Raw genomic sequence first — 26,408 nt, forward strand, 5'->3', positions numbered from 1 at the left:
AACCACACTGGAGGGTCAAGGATAAAAGACACCCTTAGTTTAGAAACTAATATTCTGACTGCATACTGTAAGGCTAAAGACAAAAGGAACTGTCTACAAATGCTGTCCTCCAGTTAGTAAATCTGTCTCTCACTGGGGGATGGGTTAGCAATGCTGTAATGACCCTATGTGTATACCAAGATGGAACAAATAAACAAATGTACGTGTATCTGAATGCATGGATTAATTGAAATATTTCCTAGCTCTGTCTGCTAGATGGCCTACGACCAACTCCCACAGCAATGAGCACATCTACTGACCAGATCTTGGTTTCTAAATAGTATTCTCCAACAAGAGGAAACAGAGCTTGGTGAAGAAGTGGTTGATTCCAGGGCTGGGGCAGGGAATGTGCAAGATGAGGCTAAAAAATCCTGCTTATTATCAAGAAAATAAGTAACTTGAAAAAGGATGAAGTTTTCAAAAAGACACAGAATCCAACCTGAAGAAGTTCCTAATGGCTAAAGCTGGAATAATCTGCGAAATGAAATAAGCAACAATAGTCTTGTATTATAACTCACAGAACAAAATAAACATCGATGAGTCTATACTGATATAAATAATTGAATAAAAAAAGAAGGGACAGCTTTTCCTTACAGGAAAATTCTAAGTAATAAATGTAGAAGGGAATGAAGAGACATAGAAAATCATCATTAGAAAAACACCACGAGAATACTTGTTTCAGGCAAGATTTGCTGCTGGATGCTAAAACCAGTGAGCAAAAGTTTTAGGAGAAACAGATATTTGCATACTATGAAAGATCTCCCTCAGTTACAAAGGAAAACAGAAACTTTACAGTGGAGAAACCCGGCAGAGGCCACCTTAACCAAGTGATGAAGGAGAACATCACCCGTGAGGCATATATCACACACTCCAGATATAATGTGCTGAGGACACATCACTTCTGTGATACTCTTATCAAAAAATGTGTATCCTCAATATAATCAGGAGAAAACAGCTGATACACTGAAATCAAGATGAATTCTACAAAACAGCATAAAAAATGTCAAGGTCATGAAAGACAAGAAAATACTTAGGAACTGTCACAGACTGGAGGGGATGAAGAAAACACAGTAACTAATGCAACATGGGCACTGGACTGGATCCTGGAGAAAGAACATTAGCGGGGGAAACTGGTGAAACTTGAATAAGATCTGTGATTAGTAGTATTGCACCAATGTTAATTTTCTGGTTTTAATAATTTTACTATGGTTATGTTAATTGTTAACACTAGAGGAAGCTGAATGTAGGGCACACATGAACTCTCTATACTATTTTTGCAACTTTTCTGTAAATCGAAAATTATTGCTAAATAAAAAATGGCTGTATACTAATCTTTTCTTCTTTTTTGAGGAAGATTGACCCTGAGCCAAGATCTGTTGCCAATCTTCCTCTTTTTCTTTTTTCTCCCCAAAGCCCCAGTACATAGTTGTATATCATAGTTGTAGAGTTGTGGCTCTTCTATAATGGGACGCCGCGGACGCCGCCTCAGCATGGCTTGGTGAACGGTGAGTAGGTCCGTGCCCGGGATCCGAACTGGTGAACCCCGGGTTGCCGATGCAGAATGCGTGAACTTAACCGTTATGCCACCGGGCTGGCCCCCCAAACACTTAATGTGAACATTGCCTGTGTGCCTAATTCCCAGAAGTTTGTAGTGAACACTGTAACCACTCCTAATTATTCAGGATAGTGTGTGTGTGTATGAGAGAGAGAGAAGAAAGCAGAAGCCTCTTGATCCAGCTATACTTGAATTCACTTCTGGAGTTGTCAATTATGTAAGTTAATTTTCGCTTTTTTTGCTTCGGCTAATTTGAGTTGTGTTTCTATCATCTGTAATCAAGTGTCCCCTAACATACTAATTCACAGCTTGCTTCATTCTAAGAAATATTGAAGCAGGTTACAGACTTTCATAGAAGAGAAAAACAAATAAATCAAAAAAGTAGAATGAAAGTAAGACCGCAGGCTACTCCAACAGAGTCAGGGTGAAGTTACCACACAGAAAGATGCATCCCTGCACACCGCTTGATGACAGCACTGGCAGCAGCTGCAAACTTTGACTGGACGTTCTTAGATTCTAACAAGTACTGAGGGAAATGCTTTATATTTTACTCCATGCTTATGAGGGCAGATACTTCTCATCTCCATTTTGCACAGCAGACAACTGAGGCACAAGGAAATTACATAACTTGTCCACAGCTAAACAGGCTAACAAAGTTGGAGCAGGAATTTGAACCCAGAAAATCTGGCTTCAGAGCATGCCTTCTTAAACTATTAGAAATGAACCACAAGTTTGGCTCTCAGCTTGCTGGCAGTAAAAGCAAAGTCACTTATAGCAATCAATGTCCATAATATAAATAATAATGACATTCCCTGATCTGTCAGGAGAATATTACTATCAGCCTTAACTATCATGATGTTATTAAGATATAAGTTCTATGTAAATACTAGTAGCTGGGGGTTTCTATAACACTTATAGCTCATACATAACTGTTTTTTTCCCCAAAAGTCAAAATTCAGGCGAAGATACACAAAACCTGTAAACAATCTTATATTGTTCCTGACACTTTTCTAGAGATAACAATTATAGCTGTATTAGTTTTCTATTGCTGATGTAACACATTACCACAAACTTGGTGGCTTAAACAAATTTATTATCTTACACTTCTGAAAGTCAGAAGTCTGACACAGGTTTCACTAAGCTAAAATCAAGATGTCGGTGGTGCTGCATTCATTCTGGTAGCTCTAGGGGACAATCTGTTTCCTTGCCTTTTCCAGATTCTAGAGGCCACCCACAGTCCTCGGCTCCTTGCCCCTTCCTCCATCTTCAAAGCCAGCAACAGCGGTTGGAGTCCTCCCCGAAATGTGATTTCTCTGTTCTCTCTTCTGCCCACCCAGATAATGCAAGCTCATTTTACCATCTCAAGGTCAGCTGATTTAGCAACCTTGCTTCTGCAACCGTAATTCCCTTTGCCAGGTGACACATTCACAGGTTCGGGGGATGAGGACAAGACAGTTTGGAGGGCCATTATTCTGCCAACCACAAGAGCTAAAACTTATTAAACATTTTACTATGTGCCAGGTAGATATTTCATAAGTAACAATTATCAATAGTGAAAAAGCAGCAAAGTCAATATATATGAACACTGGCTGGAGAACTATTTCCTTTTTTTTTTTTTCGCTGAGGAAGACTCGCCCTGAGCTAATATCTGTTGCCAATCTTCCTCTTTTTTTGTTTGAGGAAGATTAGCCCTGAGCTAACATCTGTGCCAGTCTTCCTCTATTTTGTATGTGGGTCACCGCCACAGCATGGCTGATGAGTGGTGTAGGTCCACACCCGGGGTTCTGAACCTGCAAATCTGGGCCTCCGAAGAGGAGCGCACAGAACTTTAACCACTCAGCCATGGGGCCAGCCCCCTGGAGAACTATTTCTTTAAAAAGAAACTAACCTGTTATATTGAGCTTCTCAGTTATATATGTTATCTCCTTTGACCAGAATTAACATTGGCATCGGCAGACCCAATTGGGAATTTTTAGTCCCACTTTTTTTGTGATAGTCTTAGGGTATTTACAACATTCCAGGTCTCTGGTTATTGCCAAATATAATTATCTGTATATTCTAGGTGATATAGCTAAAGTGCTCTTTGGTGTCCCAATAATACTGTATGACAGAAAAACAATTTTGAGCAATAATGTGAGTACATTAAAATTATTTGAAACTTTGCTAGTTGAAGATATTTGGAAACTTGGATAATTTTATTAGTCTTTTAAAGTTCTATGAGAATTTTATATAATTAACTAATGTCAAATTAGAGATTTTAGAGTAGGATAAATATTGATTTTTTACCTGCAGTTCCAAAAGATTCACAAATTACTCCAGCTTCCATATTTACCTTGGGAAGCTTAATAACAGTGATCAATTTTACTGGTCATGGCTGAAAGCCTTTTGATCTAGAAAAGTTGCTTGATCTTTACCTTTAGTTTTTGAAGAGGACACCTTTATTTCAAAAAACCTGAAAGTTATAATTTCAAATGACCTTTTCTATATTTCCCCCAAATTGAATGCAGTAATTTTTGGTCTCTATGTATTCTACAAGGGAATTCCATTTCATCAAATCCTTTTAGAAACAAATGACTAGAGATATGGTTCTTATTGCTGCTAGTATGTTGAAAATAACGTCTAGTCCATGTTTCAACTTTATTCAATGCTAACTCTGACTGTAGCCTTTAATATAAATAACCACATGATTTAGCATATAGGAAGAAATCTCCATAATTCTAGGATTCTACTAATTTGATATATGGCCAAAACCAATGATTCTCAAGTTTCATTTAATAGAGTTCTTTTAAATTATTTTTTTACATTCTGGAACCCAATTCCTGGTAGATACTTGGGATGGATCTGGTAATAAGTGGAGACAAATTAATATATAAAATAAAAACAAAAATCCTATAAAAGAGGAAAATTTTGAAATCCAGTAGTTTGATGTACAGCCTTACCATCCATGTGTATTCCACATAAACACTGGTAGGTTAATTAACACTTGGAAAATGCCATCAAACCTGCAGAAAGTATTAAATTTACAGTGGTACTATAGATTCTGCCTTTATTAAATATAAATACGTCAAATATAAATGTTAAACGGGAAACTTTTAATCAAGTGATACCAACTACATATTGAATGCTCTAAACATTTTAAACACTCGAAGAAGAAAACGCATATTTAATTTTTTTTTTGTGAGGAAGATCAGCTCTGAGCTAACATCCATGCTAATCCTCCTCTTTTTGCTGAGGAAGACCAGCTCTGAGCTAACATCCACTGCCAATCCTCCTCCTTTTATTTTCCCCCAAAGCCCCAGTAGATAGTTGCATGTCATAGTTGCGTATCCTTCTAGTTGCTGTATGTGGGACGTGGCCTCAGCATGGCCGGAGAAGTGGTGCATCGGTGCGTGCCCGGGATCCGAACCCGGGCCTCCAGTAGCAGAGAGCGCGCACTTAACCGCTAAGCTACGGGGCGGCCCAGAAAACGCATATTTAAATGTTCATCTTACTATTAGTAAAATTGCAACTTTAAACAGTATGTTACTTTTAAAAAGTAAGCAATTAAAGAAATTTATATGTTATCAGATAAGGCATAAAATTGGGCTGTGAAAATTAATCCAATTTACACTCTAATGAAATATAACAGAACTTATTACAAAACAAACATAAGCAATATGGTGACCACTTAAATTTAAGTACTTTACCAAAGCATGCATGGGTTCACTCTTCCTAGGGAAAATACATCTAAATGTTTTATAATGAAGTCATAAAAATGCATTCAATATATCACAGCAGTAATTTAATTACCTTGGAAGCTTAAAAATATACATGCCCCAAAATATTGCGTATCTATAGATTCAGTTTGTGTGTTATCCTATGTTTCCTATGGAACTGGAACTAAGACAAGAACTTCAGATAAATTACATTTTTCATGTATGGAAATCATTTAATGAACTCTGAAACAATAATAAACCTTTTTTGGTCAGTATTTTAAAAAACTGATTTAACAAAGCTTTTTTAAATGGACATGACCATTTATTCTGATCCAAAATATGTAACTTGAAGTCTCTAAGTAACAAGTTTGAAATACAAAGTTTATAAACATTAAAATTATCTTTTAATTTTATATAGAGAAGATTGTAATATTATAGAAACAACAGTTGCTAGATTTTAAAGGAGGACTGTAAAGTAGAATATTATAAACAGCTAAATCCATTTATTGAGCCTATTTAATTACAATCATCTTGCTATTACCACAATTTTTTCGTACGTGCTGCAGAACATTCTCTGTAGGAGGGAACTCAAGTTTTCCAAGGAAATTCTATAGGTCAAGAAAAGAAGGGAGAAATCAACAATGAAATGTGTTGATTATGCTAAATCCAATATTCCAGAAAAGTATATAGTTATCAGTATACTCTACTACTAAACCAACTGTTATCCTTAAACTCATTTATCACATATATGAGTATCACATATTCTCATTTAACATTAAATTCTGTGCCTTGACTAAGCATATCACTCAATTCTATGACTAGATCAATAATAGAAATAGGCCCCCAGGTATTATACATACCGAAAACTATTCAGATTCTGTTTTAACAGAGAAAACTGGATTGTCATCATGGTAAAAATGTGGCAGTGTCTTGAACAGAAAATCACTTAAGTGAGATGTTAGAGTGACTTCATTCACTATAAGGCACCTAAGCTAGGATCATAAAGATGAATTCACAAATACTGGTTTACTAATGAATATCTATTATATGAAAATTATTATTATTATTTTTTTTGCTGAGAAAGATTCCCCCTGAGCTAACATCTGTTGCCAATCTTCCTCTCTCTCTCTTTTTTTGTTTTCTCCCCAAAGCCCCAGTACACAGTTGTATATTCTAGTTGTAAGTCCTTCTAGTTCTTCTATGTGAGCCACCACCACAGCATGGCTACTGACAGATGAGTGGTGTGGTTCTGCGCCCAGGAACCAAACTTGGGCCATGAAAGCAGAGTGTGCTGAACTTTAACTACTAGGTCATCATGATGGGCTGGCTTGAAAATTATTATTTTTAAGACAAATATGACCATGGGAAATAAATCTGAAAAGGAAATTCTAATATGCATCCTTGAGGAAGTTTTATATTCATGTAAAATCCCCCTGACAAAAGCTGCCTCAGTTTAAGTACAGCTAGCTCCTCTCCCAGTTTTCTACTAGCCCATTGCTCTGCTTTATTTTCATTGTTGAATTTGTCACTATTTGAAATTACCTTGTCGATTTATTTCCTTCTCCTCTTTAGAATGTAAGTACCTTGAGGGCAGGAATTTTATCTTTTCATTGCTGAATTCTGAGCACCTAGAAGGTTACCTCTGTGGTTAGGGGGATGTATGGGTGTGTGAGAAGGGACACAAATAAAGTTTCTGAGGTGCTGGAAACCTTATGTTCCTTGACCTGGTATATAGCTCTAGGCATAGATATGTAAAAATTCACTGGGCTGTACAGTTTGGTTTAGGAGGATAAATAATGAGGAAATCACTTAGCTGATTATTTGGGAACTAACTTGGAAATTATCAAGATTAGGCTGAATAGAGTACTGGGGGTAGAAACAAGAAGACAGGAAAATGGTTGTTAAGAAAGTAAACATAATGCAGTATATTTCAATGTGTGGCTGCAAAGAGAAATAAAAGAAGAAAGTAGGAAATGGTATTTTGAGATGACAATCTGGATGCTAGCCACACTCAATGTCACTGGGTCACTGTTTCTAAGTATTTTCAGTAGGTAGAGCTAAAAATGTGTTTGTTTTTTTTTTTTTTTTTTGAGGAAGATCAGCCCTGAGCTAACATCCATGCCAGTCCTCCTCATTTTGCTGAGGAAGGCTGGCCCTGAGCTATCATCTGTGCCGATCTTCTTCCACTTTGTGTGGGACACTGCCACAGCATGGCCTGACAAGTGGTGCATCGATGCGCGCCCAGGAACCGAACCCGGGGCACCAGCAGCGGAGCACGCGCCCTTAACCTCTATGCCACCAGGCCGGCCCCTAAAAATATGTATTTTTGAAGAACAGAATCATGAATTTATATTATTTCCAATTAAAATGTAATATACAGGACTTTTAAATCCAACCATTGATTTTAAACCTGTATCTTTTTTCTTATACACCAAAGATCTTGGTTCCTAACATTACCATAATTATCCTCTCTATAAACAAATATCAATATAATAATATTTATATTACTGTTAGACAATTAATAATTATACAGTTTATGATATCTTTGCAGCTCTAGTTGTTCTCAGAATATATGATACTAAGATGTATACTGAAAATGCTGTATTAATGTAGTTGAAATAATTCTTTACTCTTAGGTAGTTACATGACCAATTTAAAATATAATTAGTTTCATTAATTTTACTTTGTTTTCATTTTTTGACTTATTTCTCTTTAGTTTTTGATTTAATTTTATATTTACATATGCAAAGCATTTATGTTTCCAAAGCCAAAACTAAGTCAATTATATTCAGAGAACTTTCCCTTCCATCCCTATCCCCACCCTCTCCACATAATCATTTTATCAGCTTTTCCTTCCAGATTTTCTTCTCACAGATATAAGCAAACACATGTGTATATTAATATTTTTTCCTTTCTTACACAAAGATAGCAGATTATATATATTATCTCCTTTCTTTTAGTCACTTAACAATATCTACTAAAGATTGCTCTATCAGGGTAGAGATCTTTCTTAATGTTTTACGACTGCATAATAGCCAATATGTAGATTATTTCCAATCTTTTGCAATTACACACAATCCCACAAAAATAAACTTGTGCCTAAGTCATTTTATATTTTCCAGTGTATCTCTGACATAGACTGGTGAAGCGAGATTTCTGGGTCAAAGAGTGAATGCATATACAATTTTTATAGACATTGATGAATTTCATTTGCATTGGTTGTACCAACAGCAATGTATCAGAATGCCTGGCAATGTGATAGTGAGAATTTCTTTTCATGTGGATATATAATTAACCCAGCATCATTTACAGAAAAGACTGTTCTATTCTCTACTGCTTTGCAATGACACTTTTGTTCTAATGACGTGAATACATATTCCTAAGACTGTTTCTGCATTCTCTTTTTGATTCTGTTGATCTATTTGTCTATCCTTGTGCCAATACCATACTATCTTACTGTCACTTTATACATATCTTAATATGTGATAAAGTCATTCTACCTTATTTTTCTTCAAAATGGACTTGGCTATTGTTGACCTTTTGTATTTCCATATAACTTTGAGAATCTGTTTGCAAGTTCCACAAAAATATCCTTTTGGGATTTTATTAAGATGGCACTGAATGCATTGGATAGGATGGGGAGAAAAGACATCTTTACACTATTGAGTCTTTTAATCTATACAGAGGCTATCTTCCTCAAATTTCGAATTAGAATCCCTCATTATTCAGAATTTCTTTAATTTCTCTCAATGTTTTATAGTTTTCAGATAGAATTCTTAAATATCTTTTGTTAGACATATTCCTAAGATTTGATTTTTTTTTTTTTTGTGAGGATGATTAGCCCTGAGCTAACATGTGTTGCCAATCCTCTTTTTTGCAGAGGAAGATTGGCCCTGAGCTAACATCCGTGCCCATCTTCCTCTACTTTATATGGGACACCACCACAGCACGGCTTGACAAGTGGTGCGTCGGTCCGAACCTGGGATCCAAACCTGCGAACCCCAGGCCGCTGAAGCAGAGAGTCCGAACCTAATTGCTACGCCACCAGGCTGGCCCAAGTGTTTGATATTTTTAATGCTACTACAAATATCTTCTTAAAAAATTCATTTTTCTAACATTATGGATAGCATGTAGAAGAGCAATTGATTTTTGTGTACTGTCTTTGTATAAGCAACCCTTTTTAATTCTAATAGTTTATATATAGAATCTTCAGAATTTTTTATGTATAAAATTAGATTACCTAGAGATAGAGAGTTGTATTTCTTATTTATTTCATTTCATTTCTTTTATTTTATATTTATTTCATTATTAATGAGATAAATACAGAATTTTTGTTTTTTAATTTATATTATTTTTATTATTTAAAAATTAATATTATTCTTCTTATTTATTTATAAAATAAAATGAAATCTATAGCTTAAAATTTTTAAGCAATGTTTAAATACAAAAGATAAGACTGACTTACCTCTTATTGCTTCTTTTATTCCTAACTGGATGCAGACTTTTTCAAAACAGATGAAGTCATTTCCACAATAGTGTTAATAGATAAGCCATTCAGAAAACCTTTATGATTTATTCTTACTTCCTGAAGAGCATCTATAATATGGTCTCTATGCAAAAGAAAAACATACGTGAGCATTTGTCCTTTCCAAAGTAATGCATTTCAAATATGGCTAAGTTATTGAATTGAATCATATTTTTACATAAAAATTTTACAACCAGTTAAAATATAATTGTAGTCATTACCTGCTAACTTCTGGATGTAGTTCAGCCAGTCTCTTCATGATCTTGGTAAAGCTACTCAGGTTCAATGTATTTGGAGGTATGAACTGACTAGGCATATCAGGTAATAATTTAGTAGATTCAATCTGTTTACAATTCTTCTTGACACCCTAAACAAGCATTTTAAATGTATTCTTAAAATCAGTAACCATTACATAGAGACAATCCAGCTTATTAAAATAAAATTTAAAATTACAAATAGTAAAATAAAAATTCCTAAGAAATTAACTTTTATTTGGGATTATTTATATCAAGTGGATTTACTTGAGCTGTGTTCAGGGCCATGTATTAAAAAAATGACAAACACGTTTTCTTATAGTAGTGATAAAGTATATGAGGCTATGTCTAAATCAGCCTCTCTCAACTGGGATTCCTCATCCGAACCACAGAACACAGAAAATGATGTTAACTATTTTCTCAATTTCCCCAAAGACAGGACATAACTAGTTTCATTCTAGATGCACAGGAGAGAGGTTAATTCATTACACACAATAAATCTCTCTGGCTTAGGGCAAGAAGGCTTATTTCTCTTACCCAACCTGACAGAGAAAGGCCTGGTCTACACAGTAATTATAAATATTCTACTTCTTATTTACTAAATATGTAATGAACACAAACTATATGCCCAGAACTGTACCACATGCTGTGGGGGGAAAACTAGTGATATAAAATAGAACTCCCTCCACTTATGAACATTATAATCCAACTGACGAGACAAATTAAAAGGATCAATTAACCAGGAACATTACTATTAACCAGGAAAGTAGGCTATAAATTGTATGAAACCACTGTAAATCCCATAGAAGTTCAACAAAGGAAGAGCTGAGACTTTAGAGCCTAGATGAAAAATCAAGACATTAAATTTAAAATATTAGATGTCACATCAGAATATTACGTATTTTCATTTGCCTATTGCCTTTTCTCCTTCACTAGATTTAAACTCTACAAGAACACAGATTTTTGTCTTGTTTTGTTCATTGCTGCCTTCCCAGTGTCTAGAATATAGTGTGTGCAGTTGGTAGGTAATAACTGTTTGTTGAATAAATGAAAGTTTGGGGGGCCGGTCCAGCGGTGTAGTGGTTAAGTTTGTGTGCTCTGCTTCAGTGGCCCAGGTTTGTGAGTTCAGATGCTGGGCACGGACCTACACCACTCATCAAGCCATGCTGTGGTAGTGTCCTCCATACAAAATAGAGGAAGATTGGCACAGATGGTAGCTCAGGGCCAATCTTCCTCAAGCAGAAAGAGGAAGACTGGCAACAGATGTTAGCTCAGGGCAAATCTTCCTCACCAAAAAAAAAAAGTTTGGGATACAATAGTTTAAGTGATAGTTGAAACCACAGAGAGGATGAGATTTCAAGAAAGAGCCAAATTACTGTTAAACAACAACAATAATAGCTACTATTTATTGAGTACATTTGCTGTACCAGGCACTGTCCTAAGAATTTTTCTGTAGTAAATACATTTAAACCTTAAATTTGTGAGGTTGGAACTCTTATTCTCATTTTAAGATAAGGAAGCTCAGACACAGAGGTTAGGTAACTTGCCCCAGCACATGATGAGTAGGTGGCAGAGCCAGGTTATGAATGTGTTGTTCTTAATCATCACTAATCTGCCTCTCATTGTAGACTATAAATATTTTCTAAACGAATGAATATAATGAATAAATGTTGAGAATCTGAGAAAAAGAAACGTGACAGGAAGTTGCTGGAAAGGTAAGAGAACTTGAGAGTATAGTTTAGCAAAGATGGTAATAGGAGCCTCCCTAACCACACACACTAAGATAACAAACTCCTACCCTAGCCCACAGTGCCCTGTTTATACCATACAACCTTCCCTCTGCCAACTCCACGGCCCACTGCCCCAGCTGACTGGACCAAGAGTGCTGTCACCTGAACTAATGAACACCAAAATCATAGGCTGGATCAGTCAGATTCTATGTCTAAAGAAAAGGAATTGGAACACGGAGAAAATGAGTTAGTCAAATGATGACAGGAACGTGAACTGAAAAACACTGTAGGGTTAGAATTAAGCAAAATAAAGCCAAATAGAGGAAGAGACAAGCCATGAGCAGACAAAGTCAGTGTGCAAAGAGAAGCAGAATAGAGCATACAGGGTTGCAGAGGCAAGAAACCATATGTACCACATGAGAGGGGAGGGGAGCAGCCACAGTCACTAAGTCTCCAGTTCAGGCCTCCATGTAGCCCAACTGTACTTTGTTTACTTCCTTCCTACTCTGAGAGGCTATGTACCAAAAAAACCACCCTAAACACGAAGTGTCACTGAGACGAAAGGAAAAGAGTTTCAAGAAAGGGATGACCATGGGCCAGCCCCGGTGGCCTAGTGGTCTAGTTCAGCATGCTCTGCATCTGCAGCCTCAGTTTGGTTCCCCAGCGCGGACCTACACCACTTGTCTGTCAGTGGCCCATGCTGTGGTGGCAGCTCACGTTAAAAAAAAAGAGGAAGATTGGCAACAGATATTAGCTTAGGGTGAATCTTCCTCTGCAAAAAAAAAAAAAAAAAAAAAAGGGATGACCAGCTTCAAATAGGCTAAGTGGTCAAAAAGAAGGTAGATGGGAAAGACCAATAAAAAAGTCACTAGTGACAACAGAAAGAGCAGTTCAAGTAAAATTTTAGAGACTGAAGTCATATTATTAGGATGAAGGGAAAACAATCAAAGAAATCAGGAGACTGGATATAAACTACTTGTTTGGGAAGTTTGGCAGTAAAAACACAGAACAAATAAGGATGGTAACTTCAAAAGAATGAAAAGTCAAGCGAAAATCTTGTCAGAATTAGGAAAAGTTGTGCATGACTGTGAGTAGAGAGAAAGGTCTGTGAGTGGAAATGCAGTCACTAATGGTACTCAAGAGGAATGGGATAACTCCAGGAATTAGGAAAGGATGGGATAAAAGACACAGTTAGAAGAGACACCTTTATCTTATTCAACAAATATTTATTCTTTCATCCATTTATTAAAAAGGGATTTGCTCTTATCTGTAGACTCAAAAAAATCCCAGTAAAAATCCAAGTAGGATTTTTTTGTAGATACTGACAAGTTGAATTATAAAATTTACATAGAAAGGCAAAGAGACTAGAATAGCCAAAACAATTTTGAAGAGTAAAGTTGGAGGACTCATTCTACCTGATTTCGAGACTTACTATAAAGCCACAATAATTAAGATAGTGTAGTATTGGTGGAAAGACAAACAGATCAATGGAAGAGAACAGACCCACACAAATATGGTCGATTGATTTTTTTGTGTGTAGTGAGGAAGATTAGCCCTGAGCTACTATCTGTTGCCAATCCTCCTCTTTTTGCTGAGAAAGATTGGCCCTGGGCTAACATCTGTGCCCATCTTCCTCTATTTTATATGTGGGATGCCTGCCACAGCATGGCTTGATGAGCCGTGGTGCATAGGTCTGCGCCCGGGATCCAAGCCTGCGAACCCCGGGCCGCCAAAGCAGAGCCTGTGAACTTAACCACTATGCCACTGGGCCAGCCCCACAAATATGGTCGATTGATTTTTCATAAAGGTGCAAAGATAACTCAATGGAGATAGTATAGTCTTTTCAATGATGCTGGAACAATTCCATATGCAAAATAAAAAGAAACAAAACCATTTCAATTCATACCTCACACATCATATAAAAATTAACTCAAAATTTTTGTGACCATGAGTTATGCAAAGATTTCTTAGATACAACACTAAAAGCACAAGATAAAAAAAAACTGATAAATTGTACTTGATCAAAATAAAAAATTCCTGCTTTGAGAAAGACACTATTAAAAGAATGAAAAGAAAAAGTACAGGCTAGAAAAAAGTATTTGCAAATCACGTATCTATCTGATAAAAGGATTTCTATTCAGAATACAGTTATCTGTCGCATAACAAGGTTTTGCTCAATGACGGACCACATATATGATGGTGCTCCCATAAGATTAGTACCATATAGCCTAGGTATGTAGTAGGCTATACCATATAGCTTTGTGTTAGCACACTCTCTGATGTTCGCACAACGATGAAATCACTTACGTTTCTCAGAACACATCCATATCAAGTGACGCATGACAGTATTAAAAACTCAAATAATAATTATAATTATTAATATAATAAGAAAATAACCCAATAAAAATGGTCAAAATATGAACAGGAATGAACTGCTGATATATACAGTAACATGGATCAATCTCAAATGCATTAAGGTAAGTGAAAGAAACCAGACTAATAAGGCTGCATACTATTCCATTTATATGACATTCTGCAAAAGGTAAAATTATAAGAATAGGAAACAGAGCAGAGCACAAGAGAATGTTTTAAAAGGAATGATGGAATTGTTTTGTATCGATTGTGGTGGCGGTTACATGACTATATGCATTTTTCTAAACTCAAAGACAGCAAAAAGAGTGAATTTTACTATACACAAATTTTTAAAAATCTGTGGAACACCTATAGGATGTCATGCATTTTGCTGAGCAGTGGAAAGATAAGAGTGAACAAGCCAACTTCATCACTTTCCACATGGTGTTTAAGACACCAATGAGGTAAAGATCATGGCATATATAATAAAATGACTACATTTTATAGTTTTAATAATTATGAGATAAAGTTAGCTGTGAAAAAATAGAATGATGAAAGTGTAATTAGCTACTTAGAGAGTAGTACTATCCAAAAATAAAGAGACAAAAAGACTCCAAAGCTTTGGCAAAGAGGCTTGTTAAAGACAAATGAGTTTCTCTGTAGCTAGGTCTACAAAGATCTACATTGTCCCCCAGGAGCAACTAGAGTTGTACAAAAGCAGGTTAGGGTGGATCCAAAGTTAAAAACAATTCTGATCAACATTCTTATTCCCACTTCAGGATTGCTGATTCTAGAGTTATTTGTTCCACAAACAAATAACTTATTGCAATATGGCATATACAAAGACTATTTAAGGGATCAATCAAGAAAACTAACCTTTTGGTCAAAAGGGAAAAACTCACTGTCTTGCTCAGATCCCAGCTGCCTTGGCCTAGTTCTGGGCAATCTAGAAATAGAGGAGGCTGAGGTGATTTCTTTGCTAGTGCTTTTCTCCAAATTATTCAAACTAACTCTATTTCCATTTTTGGAGGACAGCGGTGATGTATATTCTCCAGGAGTTTTAACAAGCCGCACATTGACTGATTTTCCATTTATTTCTATCCCATTCATTTCTTTCACAGCCATCTTTGCATCACTGTTTTTTTTAAAAGCAAGAGATGCATATCTAAAATATAAAAACAGAAAACCAAAAGCTTCTTTGTTAATGACTTTAAATTGCCTCCAACTTCATTTTGTAACTACTGGCTGAAATATATCTTTCACAAGAATAACTGCTCTTAAAAATAAAAAGTTATTATACTTACCTTGGGATTAGGAGGAATATTTATTTAAGATAACTAAATAAAAAACAAATCAAAGATGGGAAATAAAAGATAATAAGCATTTCTTATTAATTGTCTCCTATTAATTTTATATTAAAACAATGTAAAACATTTGCAAAGCTGATATATGACAGAGTTGCACACATTAGTGGTCTTGGGACAAATAGTTATGCATACTAAAAAAATTAAAATTAATCCCTATACACAATTATAACCTCCAGATGGATCAAAGGCTTAAATGTGAGAGGCAAAATTTAAAAACATTTAGCAGCATATATAAGAGAATGTCCTTATGACCTTGTAGTGGAAAAATATGTAGACCAAAAAAAGTGTTTGAAAATCTGACCAGAATTTTAACCATATAACTGAGAAAGTTGGGCAAAAGCTGGCCTCTGAAAGCACCAGCCCTATCCTAAAAAGGATATATGTATACCAAATCTGAAGAGCAGCTGTTTTCAAAAGATGGGATGACAGATAAACTTTTATAACCTCCTTGTATTTTTGTATTTAACAGAATGTATAAGACTTCAAGTAATAAAAAAACACAAAGTTTTTTTTTTTAAAGGATTCAACAAGATACTAAAAGAGTCTTTCACATCAAGAAATACTCTTATGATTACAACACCACTTCAATATAATGAAATTTATTAACAACATATCAATAGGTCAAATATTTTTTAAAAAGAATATGATCTTAAGTGACTCCACTTAATGCAAAATTAAACACTTACTTTTAATAAGTTTCAACCCCAATTACAAATAAGATCCTTTCTTAATTGATAAAGATTTTCAAATCTGAAATAAACAGCTATCATTTTTAGTGATAAGACAGTAAAGGCATTTCCATAAGCTATCACCATTATTATTTGATACTTTTGAAAGTTCTGACAATGTCACAAAACAGAAAGTAGTAACATACATATTGGAAATGACTATATGTAGATGATGTAGCTATCTATCTAAAAAATACGAAATCATCAACTAGAGTAATTAAAATAAAAAATAACAAAATTAAATACAATTTTCTGAGCCCTACTACGTGCCAGGCTTTATTCCTTTTGCTTTACTTATTTAACTAATAATAGTTCCATAGCAATGCTATGAAGGTACTATTATTATCCTCACTTCATGATGAAGAGCCTGAGGTACAGAAAGGTTAAGTAACTTGTCCAAATTTATTCATCAGGTTACTGAGAGAGCTGGGAATCAAACCCACGCCATAGCTATAGAACCCATTCTTTTAACATACTCTACTGCTTCTATGAAATGGTATGAAACGAGATAAAGTGCACAAAAATCAGTAACTCTCCTATATACCATTAATAACAAGTTAAAAAGTATAATGAAGGAAAGATCTGATTAAGAACAGCACGGATGAATGATTGCAGCTATTTGTCAACGTGTGTCCCTCTCCGAGGCTGGAAAACCCCTGTGGGTATGGCCCCTGACTCTCTCACCACTGTGGCTGATGTCTAGTACAGAACCTCTGGCACACAGCAGACACCCACTAAATACACATTTATTGAATTTTGGAAACATACCTGTAATTAGTAGAAGAATCATAAATTGATATTTCAGAAACTTGGTATTTCTGGAAATGAGACCTTAAATCAGCCTAAAAGGAGAAATAAAAGTTTGTGAAAGATAGAAAAAACAACAAAGAATCAAAATATGAAATTTAATAGATTTGAAAATGAAGCTCAAAAATAAATCCTGGCATACCTCAGATACTGAAGGACAGAGACCACCAACATGTATCAAATAACCTTTATCTCTTCGTAAGGGTTCAACATTCTTCATTTCTGCTTGTGGAGAAATGTAATATACAACAGAAGATGGCCATTTTTTTATTGATATTTTTAAGATAAAATGTTAAAATTGTTAAATATTTCATTCTTTTATTATCACAAAGCTTTTTATAACATTATTAGCAAATATCAGCATGAGACTGAAGATCAAGAGCCTGGAGTATAGTTTTAAGATTTCTGGGCCTTCATCATATATCTTAAAAATAAAAAGGTTGGATTGGTTGTTATTAGGTCTCTTGTAGCTCAAAAACTGATGAACAACATCTAAACAGAGTAATCAATTACATCATAACTAAGAAAAGTGTCTTCCATTTATCTCTGGTTCAGAGAAGTGCTATCTAAGATGCTGGATGCACACAGGATCCTAACCCCTGCCTGTTAATGCTGGCTAGGGGTCTCTTTACATCCTTTCCTTCTCTGGGGAAACATGACACCGAGAAAACCTTTACATCAGACAAATATCAATAGCAGGTATATAGTTTGTGGTAATAGTAATGGCACATAAGAAAAAAAGTAGGGGACAAATATCTTGATTTACACAGTACTATTTTGGAAACCATATTAGGATTATAGATATATTTTTTCTTGATTTACTCTTTAAAAAATTGACCTCCAAATGGCTCATTTTCTCATTTTTTATATTTAAGGAGAAAAGCCACAAACAGGAATAAAATATTAACTCAGTTCTCCAAAATAGTGCAGAAGATGGTAAGCAATATTTTACAAATGAGCTAGGTTAGGATTTCTTAGTAAACTGTTAAGAACCAACCTAGCATTAACTTTGAATCTCCTCTTTCTTGTTCTATTTGATTTTCTTGTATGCCTGAGAAGTCAACTCCCGTCAGGTTCTCTTTAGCATCAAACCAGTCTTCACTTATTTCTCGATAATTTTTGCAGTCTGAGAAATTGAACACAAGTTGCTATGAATTATGTATAATGTTAACCCTCCGAGAAATTATCTAAAAAGCTTCTCAGAATGAATCAGCATGATGACGATTACTAGTTTATACATAAATATAAAAATAAATATTAGCAAAATCAGAGAACTAAGCATAAAGATTCTCTGAGAAGGGATTTTCAGCAGTCCCTGAAAAGAATTCCTTTTCAGTTGGAGTGTGGTGTGCTTCCCAGTTTTCCTTTAATTAACACTGCCTCCTGGCTTATTAAAAGCCATACTTTTCTGATTTTTAAATTATACTCTATTGAAGGAGAGACATATTACTTTTATACACAGACTAACAGTAAATATCTTTAAAAAGGGATTAAGCAGTGCTGCAGCTCTTTATTTCATTAAAAATTGAATTAATGATTCAGAATCAGGAGACATACATTCTCCCCATCACCAAATGGGTAGATTATATGGATTTGGAATGATTATAGTCTCTTTTCACAGAGGACAAAACAAAACAAAATTACACACAATTTATAGAGATACAAACTGGACAGAAGAAAGAATTTCCAGATTGGAAAACATGAACCACAAGAACAAAAGTCTGCATTATTTGGCATTATCAGATATATTAGTAGGTATGTCAGTAGGTATAATAAGAACATACTTAACATTCATAATCAGAATGATGCCGGTCAATTAAAAATATTTATTTTTATTTAATGAATGGGAACGAGGAATATTTAAACCGTATTATTTGTTTTCTAGCAATGACCCAAGACAATACATTTTTATGCTGACCTTTATCATCAAGTTTCAATTGACTAAAGTCTACATCTATATCGCCATTTTTTAAACCATCTTCTTTGGGTGATGTATCTTGTTTAGGATGACTATTGTCAGATAATAAAGACATCTGAGGATTAAAATAATAAAAACAACAACAATCAGGACTAACAGATAATGCACTCTGATTATGTGATGGGCTCTCTTTACTGGCATTATTTAGACCTCACAACAATGAAGGCTATTAGAGCAAAATCATTACCAACTCGAATTTACAGGTGAGCAAACAATCTAAGTAACTTGTTGCTTTATGTCTGTCACACAGTTAACAAGAATTAGGACATGAACCCAGCCTGTGTATATTTGACTATATGCTAACACTACCATTATTTAGCGAAGTGTGGCATACACACACTAGAAGTACTTGAGATGATTTCTGGAGGTATACATATAAATATTTAATTTAACAGGTGCTTATGTATACCTTTTATTTATGGGAAGTAATATTTCTTTCCCACATATAATAGTAAGTTACTCTTTACATGCAAATTTATTTAAAAAGGAGAATCATTTAAAGAAAAATACAAAGCAAATAACATAGGTAATATATGGCTATGGAAAACTGTGAAGATGGTACATAAGTAGCTGAAATTTAGATACACTACATTATACTGGCTTTCACGCATAACCTGCTAATTTAATAAGCTAGGTATTAAAATGTAACCCCAACTTAAAATAGACAGTGTTTTAGAGCCAAAACTAAGATTATAAAAATTATTTTATATCTGCATCTTGTACTTTAAAAAATAATCTATTGTTCTTCCCAAATAAGCAGGTTTGGGGCCGGCCCGGTGGTATAGTGGTTGTTTGTGTGCTCCACTTTGGTGGCCCAGGGTTCACAGGTTCAGATCCCAGGCATGCACTGCTTATCAAGCAATGCTGTGGCAGGCATCCCAGATAGAATAGAGGAAGATGGTCACAGATGTTAGCTCAGGGCCAATCTTCCCCAGCAAAAAGAGGAGGATTGGCAACTGATGTTAGCTCAGGGCTAATCTTCCTCACCAGAAAAAAAAAAAAAAAGGAAAAGAAAAGCAGGTAATACCTTGCTACAATTATAATGATGGAAAAAAAAAACTCTCCAGAACATTATATATCATTAAATGGACAAGTTGTTTAAGCAAACTATGTAAGAAATTTGAGGATATAAAAATCTAGTTTTAGATCTGTTAATTTTTTGTGGATAATTGAGTTTTTTTTAAGGAGTAGAACAATGGAATAAATAAATTGCTAAAGTAATTTACTTTTAATCATTTACGTTAATAGAAAGGAATATAAATCAATCAAGTATTTCACTTTTGGCTTTGGAAGGCATCTTATTATTTAAGACTACCCAAATAACATAACCTCAGGGTTAAGAACAAAGTCAGAAAGTAGAAATAAACTTCGCCTTTCCTACTCCATTGCCTCACTTGATAATGGAATGTAATTTATGTTTCTATATCAGTTCACAATCTGCAGAGTGCTCTTACACAGACTGTCATCTGACAAGCATTTCCTTGAGGGAACAAGAGATCAAGAAAACCTATAAAATGCATTTAAAAACTATTTTCATCAGTTCAATAAAGGAGGAATTAAAACTTTGTGCTGTCTAAAACGAATGGGATTACTACTTTACTCTACCTTATGAGATGAAGATAGTTTTAACCACACTGGGTCAACATGATGGTGGCCATAAGTCATGGTTTGCCTGATACATTTGGGTTTATACCTACTATCATGGTGAATTATTAACATCACTACCTTTCATTCTCCTGGTTTGATGGTAAATTATATGGTCACCCTACTCAACATACTGACATCTGTCTGATCAGGAAATTATGTTCCTTCTAATCAGTTATATCCCTCAAATAGCAGTACACAAAATAAGCCAGTTGAGTGAAAAGAAGGATGTGAGACCTTCTGAAAATTATAGTTTACTTCGCTTAAGCCATAAAATCAAAGATTTACAAAGATTTACACTGATGAACTACTTTTAAAAAATCTCACTTGAGAGAGTGTCTTTTTTAGGCTCGAAGAAATGTCAACATCATGTGTACTTTGATTATCCAGTTCAGAATCTGCTCCTGAAAGACTAAACAGATAAACATTTCACTAAAGAATTTATCAATGTTCTGAATAAGAACCAAAACAGAAAACTTAAAGTTAACTGAATTAAGCAATTTTTAATATCTAATGAATTCTAAATTAGATAAAACTGTAACTTACACATGTGGTTCTTCTTTCATTAGCTGGAAAGAGAGAGAAGCAAAGAAAAATCTTTTAGTTTAAAATGTTTTCTGTCTAAATGAAGTAAAAATTTTATTCATAAAACATAAATACATACCCTGAAAGTAAAAGTAGAGAAGGTAGATAATAATTTTGATTCTAATGACAGTGGGGGTAGCTCTTCCAGTGGTACACCCTTGTTTAGTTGTTCTTTCAAACTCATGTATCTAACTTTTAAGTCTCCCCAAACAGACAGTAGTGCTGATCCTAATTCCTTCTTAGTAGAATTACTTGATAAATTCCTGTTCCAAAGTGAAGTTCACAAAACTAAATTATTTAGGCCCAAGTCATCCATTTAACATTAACACTATATTATATTCTTAGTTCTAACTCTACCAGATCTTTAAAGTTTTTCTTTCAAATGTTTAGTAAAAGAAAATGAACCACAGAAGATGTGTTCTTCTAGGGGCAATACAAGCAACCCTCAATATATAAGCCAGAGAAAAATACAAAACCCTCCAACTGACTTCATCCATACTTGGACTTTATAAGAAACATCAAATCCATCTTTTACCTGGATTCATCATCCCAACATGCACTACTGCCTCTCCATGAAATTCAAACACACTACTTTTTAAAGTCCATTACCCCTAGGGCAGCTAACAAACCCAGTTACAATCTACCCCTCATTTTGCCCTTGAAAAATGAAAATTAAAGAAATTTTCTAGAATACATTTAAAGCTAGTGATAAATTTCTTTTTTTTTTTTTTGAGGAAGATTAGCCCTGAGCTAACATCTGTTGCCAATCCTCCACTTTTTGCTGAGGAACATTGGCCCTGGGCTAACATCTGTGCCCCATCTTCCTCTACTTTATATGGGACACTGCCACAGCATGGCTTGACAAGCAGTGCGTAGGTCTGTGCCCAGGATCCGAACCTGCAAACTCAAGGCTGCCAAAGCGGAGCGTGTGAACTTAACCACTACGCCACCAGGCCAGCCCCTAAAGCTAGTGATAAATATCTAAGAAGATACAGATTTAAAATTAACAATCACCTATTTAATCCTTCCCTGTTTTCCATTACAAGTTTGTAAATATCACTGCAATGACGATGACACATCTGATAGTGAACATTTAAAAGGTGTAACTCTGCTTTGATGGCTCTCTGCATTATTCTCTGACAGCACTTTGATGGCAAATTCTTCTCCATTTCTTTAGAAAGTTGAAGTTCCCTTTAAAATAAAAATCTGCATTAGGTAAGATTCCAAATATTTTTCTGTGTTAATGACATGCCTCTAGAAACTGATTTTAAATTTCCTACATTTCTCTGTCAAGTTTAAGTCAATTTCTACTAAAGATGGAAAGGCTGTAGGAACACATTACAGCTGGAGAAAATAAGGATGTCAAGAGTCAAAGCTAAATATATTCTTTCTAGAAGTCAAGGAAGTAAACAATTCTCAAATTCACTCTTTCTTTTACCAAAAAAGGATTCCAAAGTAAAGTACTGACTTTATTTATCCAGAATCAATAGATTTTCAACCTAAATCAAGCTTTAGCCAATATTTTTTCAAGCTATAAGCATTCTGGATGGAAACTGTTCTTAAATGTGTTATCTTTTTACTAAACAATAGACATACTTTACATTTTTCTTAGTAATTAAGGGTCATTATTATAAGCAACTATTTTGATGTGTTATTATATCAAAAAGCCCCAAATCACTATGTTTTGTGAATGTTAATAGTTCTTGGTTAATAGCTAGTTCTTCCCCTGCTACTAGCTGCCACTTCCAGTTGTTTTCAACACTTCTATCTCTGGAAACCAACCTTCTACTTAATTTTATAGGATTGGGTACCGTATTAAACTCATTAGAAGAATGAAGAATGAATGAAGGAAAAAGTAAATGACCTCAGAGCATGAAAACTAATTTTCATGCTTCTCAGAGACTTCCTCTTTTCTCTCCCTTCCCCCACTTCCTGGTTCTCCATTGGGTTCTGAATTATAAGGGTATCTAACAAATGCAAAGTAAATTATACAACTAATTAAAATCAAGATTAAAATATCCCAGTGAAAGTAGGTATTTACTTCCTCAAATATATGACATTTTCCAAAGGTGCTATTTTGTTTTAGTCTATAGGGGATCAAATGAAAGAAACTGGAGTAATTAAATCAGTGTGGATTTGGGTTGGATAAATAAAGATAAGATGCCATGAGTTTCTGAAGGAATTATTGAGACTGAAATCTCAATAAGTGGAAAGCTTTAATATTTTATATTATCCTAATATTTATTTGTTTGAAGGCAAACGGCTGAGGCAGACGATTTCTTAAAAGTACCTTTTAGCTATTATTCCATTTGCTCCTACAAAAAAGCAAATTAGTATTTTGATGTTTTCCCCCTGTGTATCTGCAAACTTATACATCTGACTTACCTCTCAGGATGTTTCTTTAAGTCCATGGTATCAAATGTTTTTCTTAATTCCAGAGAATCCTGAAAACATGATTTAAAATCAGATTAGAAATATATGATAGACAACACATTGTATCTGCAGTTCCAAACTAGCAAAATGTAAAACCCAATTTCTAATTGACTTTGTGGCAACAGCTGAAGGATAGAGCTGATAGTAATCTATTCACCTGTTCCCTTTCATCTAGCATTTCCTCACAAAAGCCTCAAGAACCCCTGCTATAAGTCAATGAAGCAAAACATTTACATTAGTGTACACTGCCTCTAAATTCAAATAAAACTTTATTCTTAATCATATTGGTTTTACCTTATTTATGAAATTTCCATTAGGTTTTAAACTGTCAACTGAGAGAGATTTTCCCAATGGTCCTTTTGTCATTGCCATCTGTGTATCTTCATTATCTTGACTGTACGACCAATCTGTATTACAAGCCACACTTCTTTGTTTCTCACTTTGCCATTCACCAGGCCGTTTCTTATTCATCATTGTTATCTCTGTGTTGCTTGATGTAGATACTACAGAAGATCTTGCACTTGTCGCCCTGCTGGTTGTGAAACAAGCCCTAAAATCAGTGCTAACATCCACTGTCTGATTAACTGTGACTGTACAACTTGCTGCAACTGACTCAGGACATGGTCCTTCCGTATTGTGAAAGCATGTTTTATTTGTGGTACTGTCATTAGCAACTTTTAAGGGGCTAGCTGCTTCTGTTGCCTGATTATCTTTGACTGCAATGCTTGGTAGAGTAACAGAACAATCTAAAGCTGGGTTAGGAGTGTTTTGTAGGCTTTCATAATGTGAACATCCACAGGCAGAAATTACTGAATCATCAAAAACAGAGGTCCAGGAAGTCTGACAGTCTTTACAGGGTTGGAGTAATGTCTCAAAAGCTTTGTCCTGTGGTAATGTGCTAGGATTTTCAAGGTGTTGTAACATTTTGTTCTCAGCAATTGCATTTACACAAAAATCTTTACTTTCAGTTATTTGAGATTTCATTTTGCCAGTATAAATTTTAGTTTTTAATGCTTTTTGAGGGTTCAAGAAACCACTCTTGGATTCAGATTCCTGGTTTTCAAGAGGACTACTCCTTAGTGCAGTTTCATCAAATACTGAGTGGTACATTAAACTAGTCTCTTGTTCCTTCCACTTTTCATGCTTTGGTTTATGATATTCTCTTAACATAACAGAATTTTGAAATTTGGAGACATGAGGTGAATCTTCTTGTCCATAAACATCAGCTGAATCTAAAGAGATGCTAGAACTACTTTCTAACTTAACATGATTATCTTTTAGATTGCTAGCACTTTTAACTTCATAACCTGAATTTCTTAATCCAACAACTTCAAGATTAGATATGTTTAATGTTTTTGTTCGGCCAAAAGATAAATTGTTACTTATATATTCTTGTTCTTCTGCACTGTGATACTCCTGCTGTGAGTCTTCATCTATATCATACTTTTGCATATCTTCAGAAGTTTCTTTAAAATCATCATCTGAAATCTTGTAGATTCTTTCCAAGCCAATAATCTTATTACCTTGGTATTCCAAAATATCAAAAAACACCTCCTCTCCTTTTTGCATTTCAGAATCTAATTCTGAATTTAAATGAATAAGATATTCATTCTTTAGTTTTGACTCTGCATAATGTATAGAGTATGTTTCATTCAAGAAAGCATAGTCAGTACTGTCTTCAAACTCACTTGACTGAGAGTGAATACTCTCCACGTTAGTATCTGGACTCACAGTAAAAGATGGCTCCAATAAATCCATTTTGTCAATATAGTTGATTTCTTTGTCATTAGCTCTTTGTTCTAGTGCCAAGGAATCCCAGTTATCAAGAAAAGTCAATTTGGCTTCATTACCATTGGAAGATAGTAACAAATTTTCTTTTTTAGGATTAGAAGGCTCATCTGATAAAAAAAATAAGGATAAAATGTTAACAGCAGCAACATCACAGGATTTAAATACTAGAAAAGACCTTAGATGTGATCTGGTCCAAGTTCTTCCCAGTGTAGGAATACTTTGCACATTATCCATGACAAATATCCCTATGGTTGCTGCTATGGACTGAATTGTGTCCCCCCCTCAAAACTCGTAAGTTGAAGCCCTAACCCCCAATGTGATGGTAATTAGAGGTGGGGCCTTTGGGAGGTAATCAGGGATAGATGAGGTCATGAGGGTGAGGCCCTTAAGATGGGAGAAGTGCCAAAGAGCTTGCTCTCTCTTTCTCTCCACTATGTGAGGATAGTGTAAGAAGACGGCCATTTATAAGCCAGGAAGAGAGCCCTTAACAGAACCCAACCATGCTGGTACCCTAATTTGGACTTCTAGCCTCCAGAACTGTGAAAAAATAAATATCTGTTCTTTAAGCTATGGTATTTCGTTATAGTAGCCCCAGCAGACTAAGACAGTAGCCAAGATGCTCTTTGAACTCTTTCAATGGCAAGGAGTTTACTATTTATAAGGCAGCCACTCCATTTGTAGTCTTTGGGTACCTCCTATGCCAGCCTTAGGCACTGTAGAAACAAAGGAAAGAAGACATGGGTGCCGCACCCAAATACTTATGGCTTTCATAAGGGTCACAGATTGGAAAAGCACACATAAATATGATACAGTTAAAGCGTGCTGACAGAGTTGTGTTGATGAGTAGGCAAATGCTACAAAGTGTTACAAAGATAACATACAGTTATCTTAGGCAAATCAAACAGCATGTACAAAGTTAGCTGTG

General features: G+C 35.0%; 1 protein-coding gene across 2 annotated transcripts in view; it reads right to left on the bottom strand.

Moving 5' to 3' along the window:
- Positions 1 to 5,736: 5,736 nt before the first annotated feature.
- RBM44 (RNA binding motif protein 44) overlaps positions 5,737 to 26,408 on the bottom strand; it is a 37,335-nt gene continuing 16,663 nt past the window's right edge. Inside the window, exons 3-16 of one of the 2 annotated variants that reach the window (XM_004427725.3) lie at positions 23,987 to 25,590; positions 23,645 to 23,703; positions 22,274 to 22,450; positions 21,339 to 21,522; positions 21,221 to 21,243; positions 21,002 to 21,086; positions 18,971 to 19,085; positions 18,050 to 18,178; positions 17,195 to 17,274; positions 17,014 to 17,087; positions 15,027 to 15,315; positions 10,036 to 10,181; positions 9,755 to 9,899; positions 5,737 to 5,897 (exon numbers count right to left, since the gene is read on the bottom strand). In XM_004427725.3, the coding sequence (XP_004427782.2) occupies positions 9,776 to 9,899; positions 10,036 to 10,181; positions 15,027 to 15,315; positions 17,014 to 17,087; positions 17,195 to 17,274; positions 18,050 to 18,178; positions 18,971 to 19,085; positions 21,002 to 21,086; positions 21,221 to 21,243; positions 21,339 to 21,522; positions 22,274 to 22,450; positions 23,645 to 23,703; positions 23,987 to 25,590 (3,089 nt within the window). In that variant the 3' untranslated portion in view covers positions 5,737 to 5,897; positions 9,755 to 9,775. The remainder of the gene's footprint in view (positions 5,898 to 9,754; positions 9,900 to 10,035; positions 10,182 to 15,026; positions 15,316 to 17,013; positions 17,088 to 17,194; positions 17,275 to 18,049; positions 18,179 to 18,970; positions 19,086 to 21,001; positions 21,087 to 21,220; positions 21,244 to 21,338; positions 21,523 to 22,273; positions 22,451 to 23,644; positions 23,704 to 23,986; positions 25,591 to 26,408) is intronic. The other variant, XM_087424518.1, reaches the window with a different exon arrangement.

This window comes from Ceratotherium simum, chromosome 37 (assembly GCF_057802395.1).
Source record: "Ceratotherium simum simum isolate JZ-2026a chromosome 37, ASM5780239v1, whole genome shotgun sequence".
In the NCBI taxonomy this organism is placed as follows: Eukaryota; Metazoa; Chordata; class Mammalia; order Perissodactyla; family Rhinocerotidae; genus Ceratotherium; species Ceratotherium simum.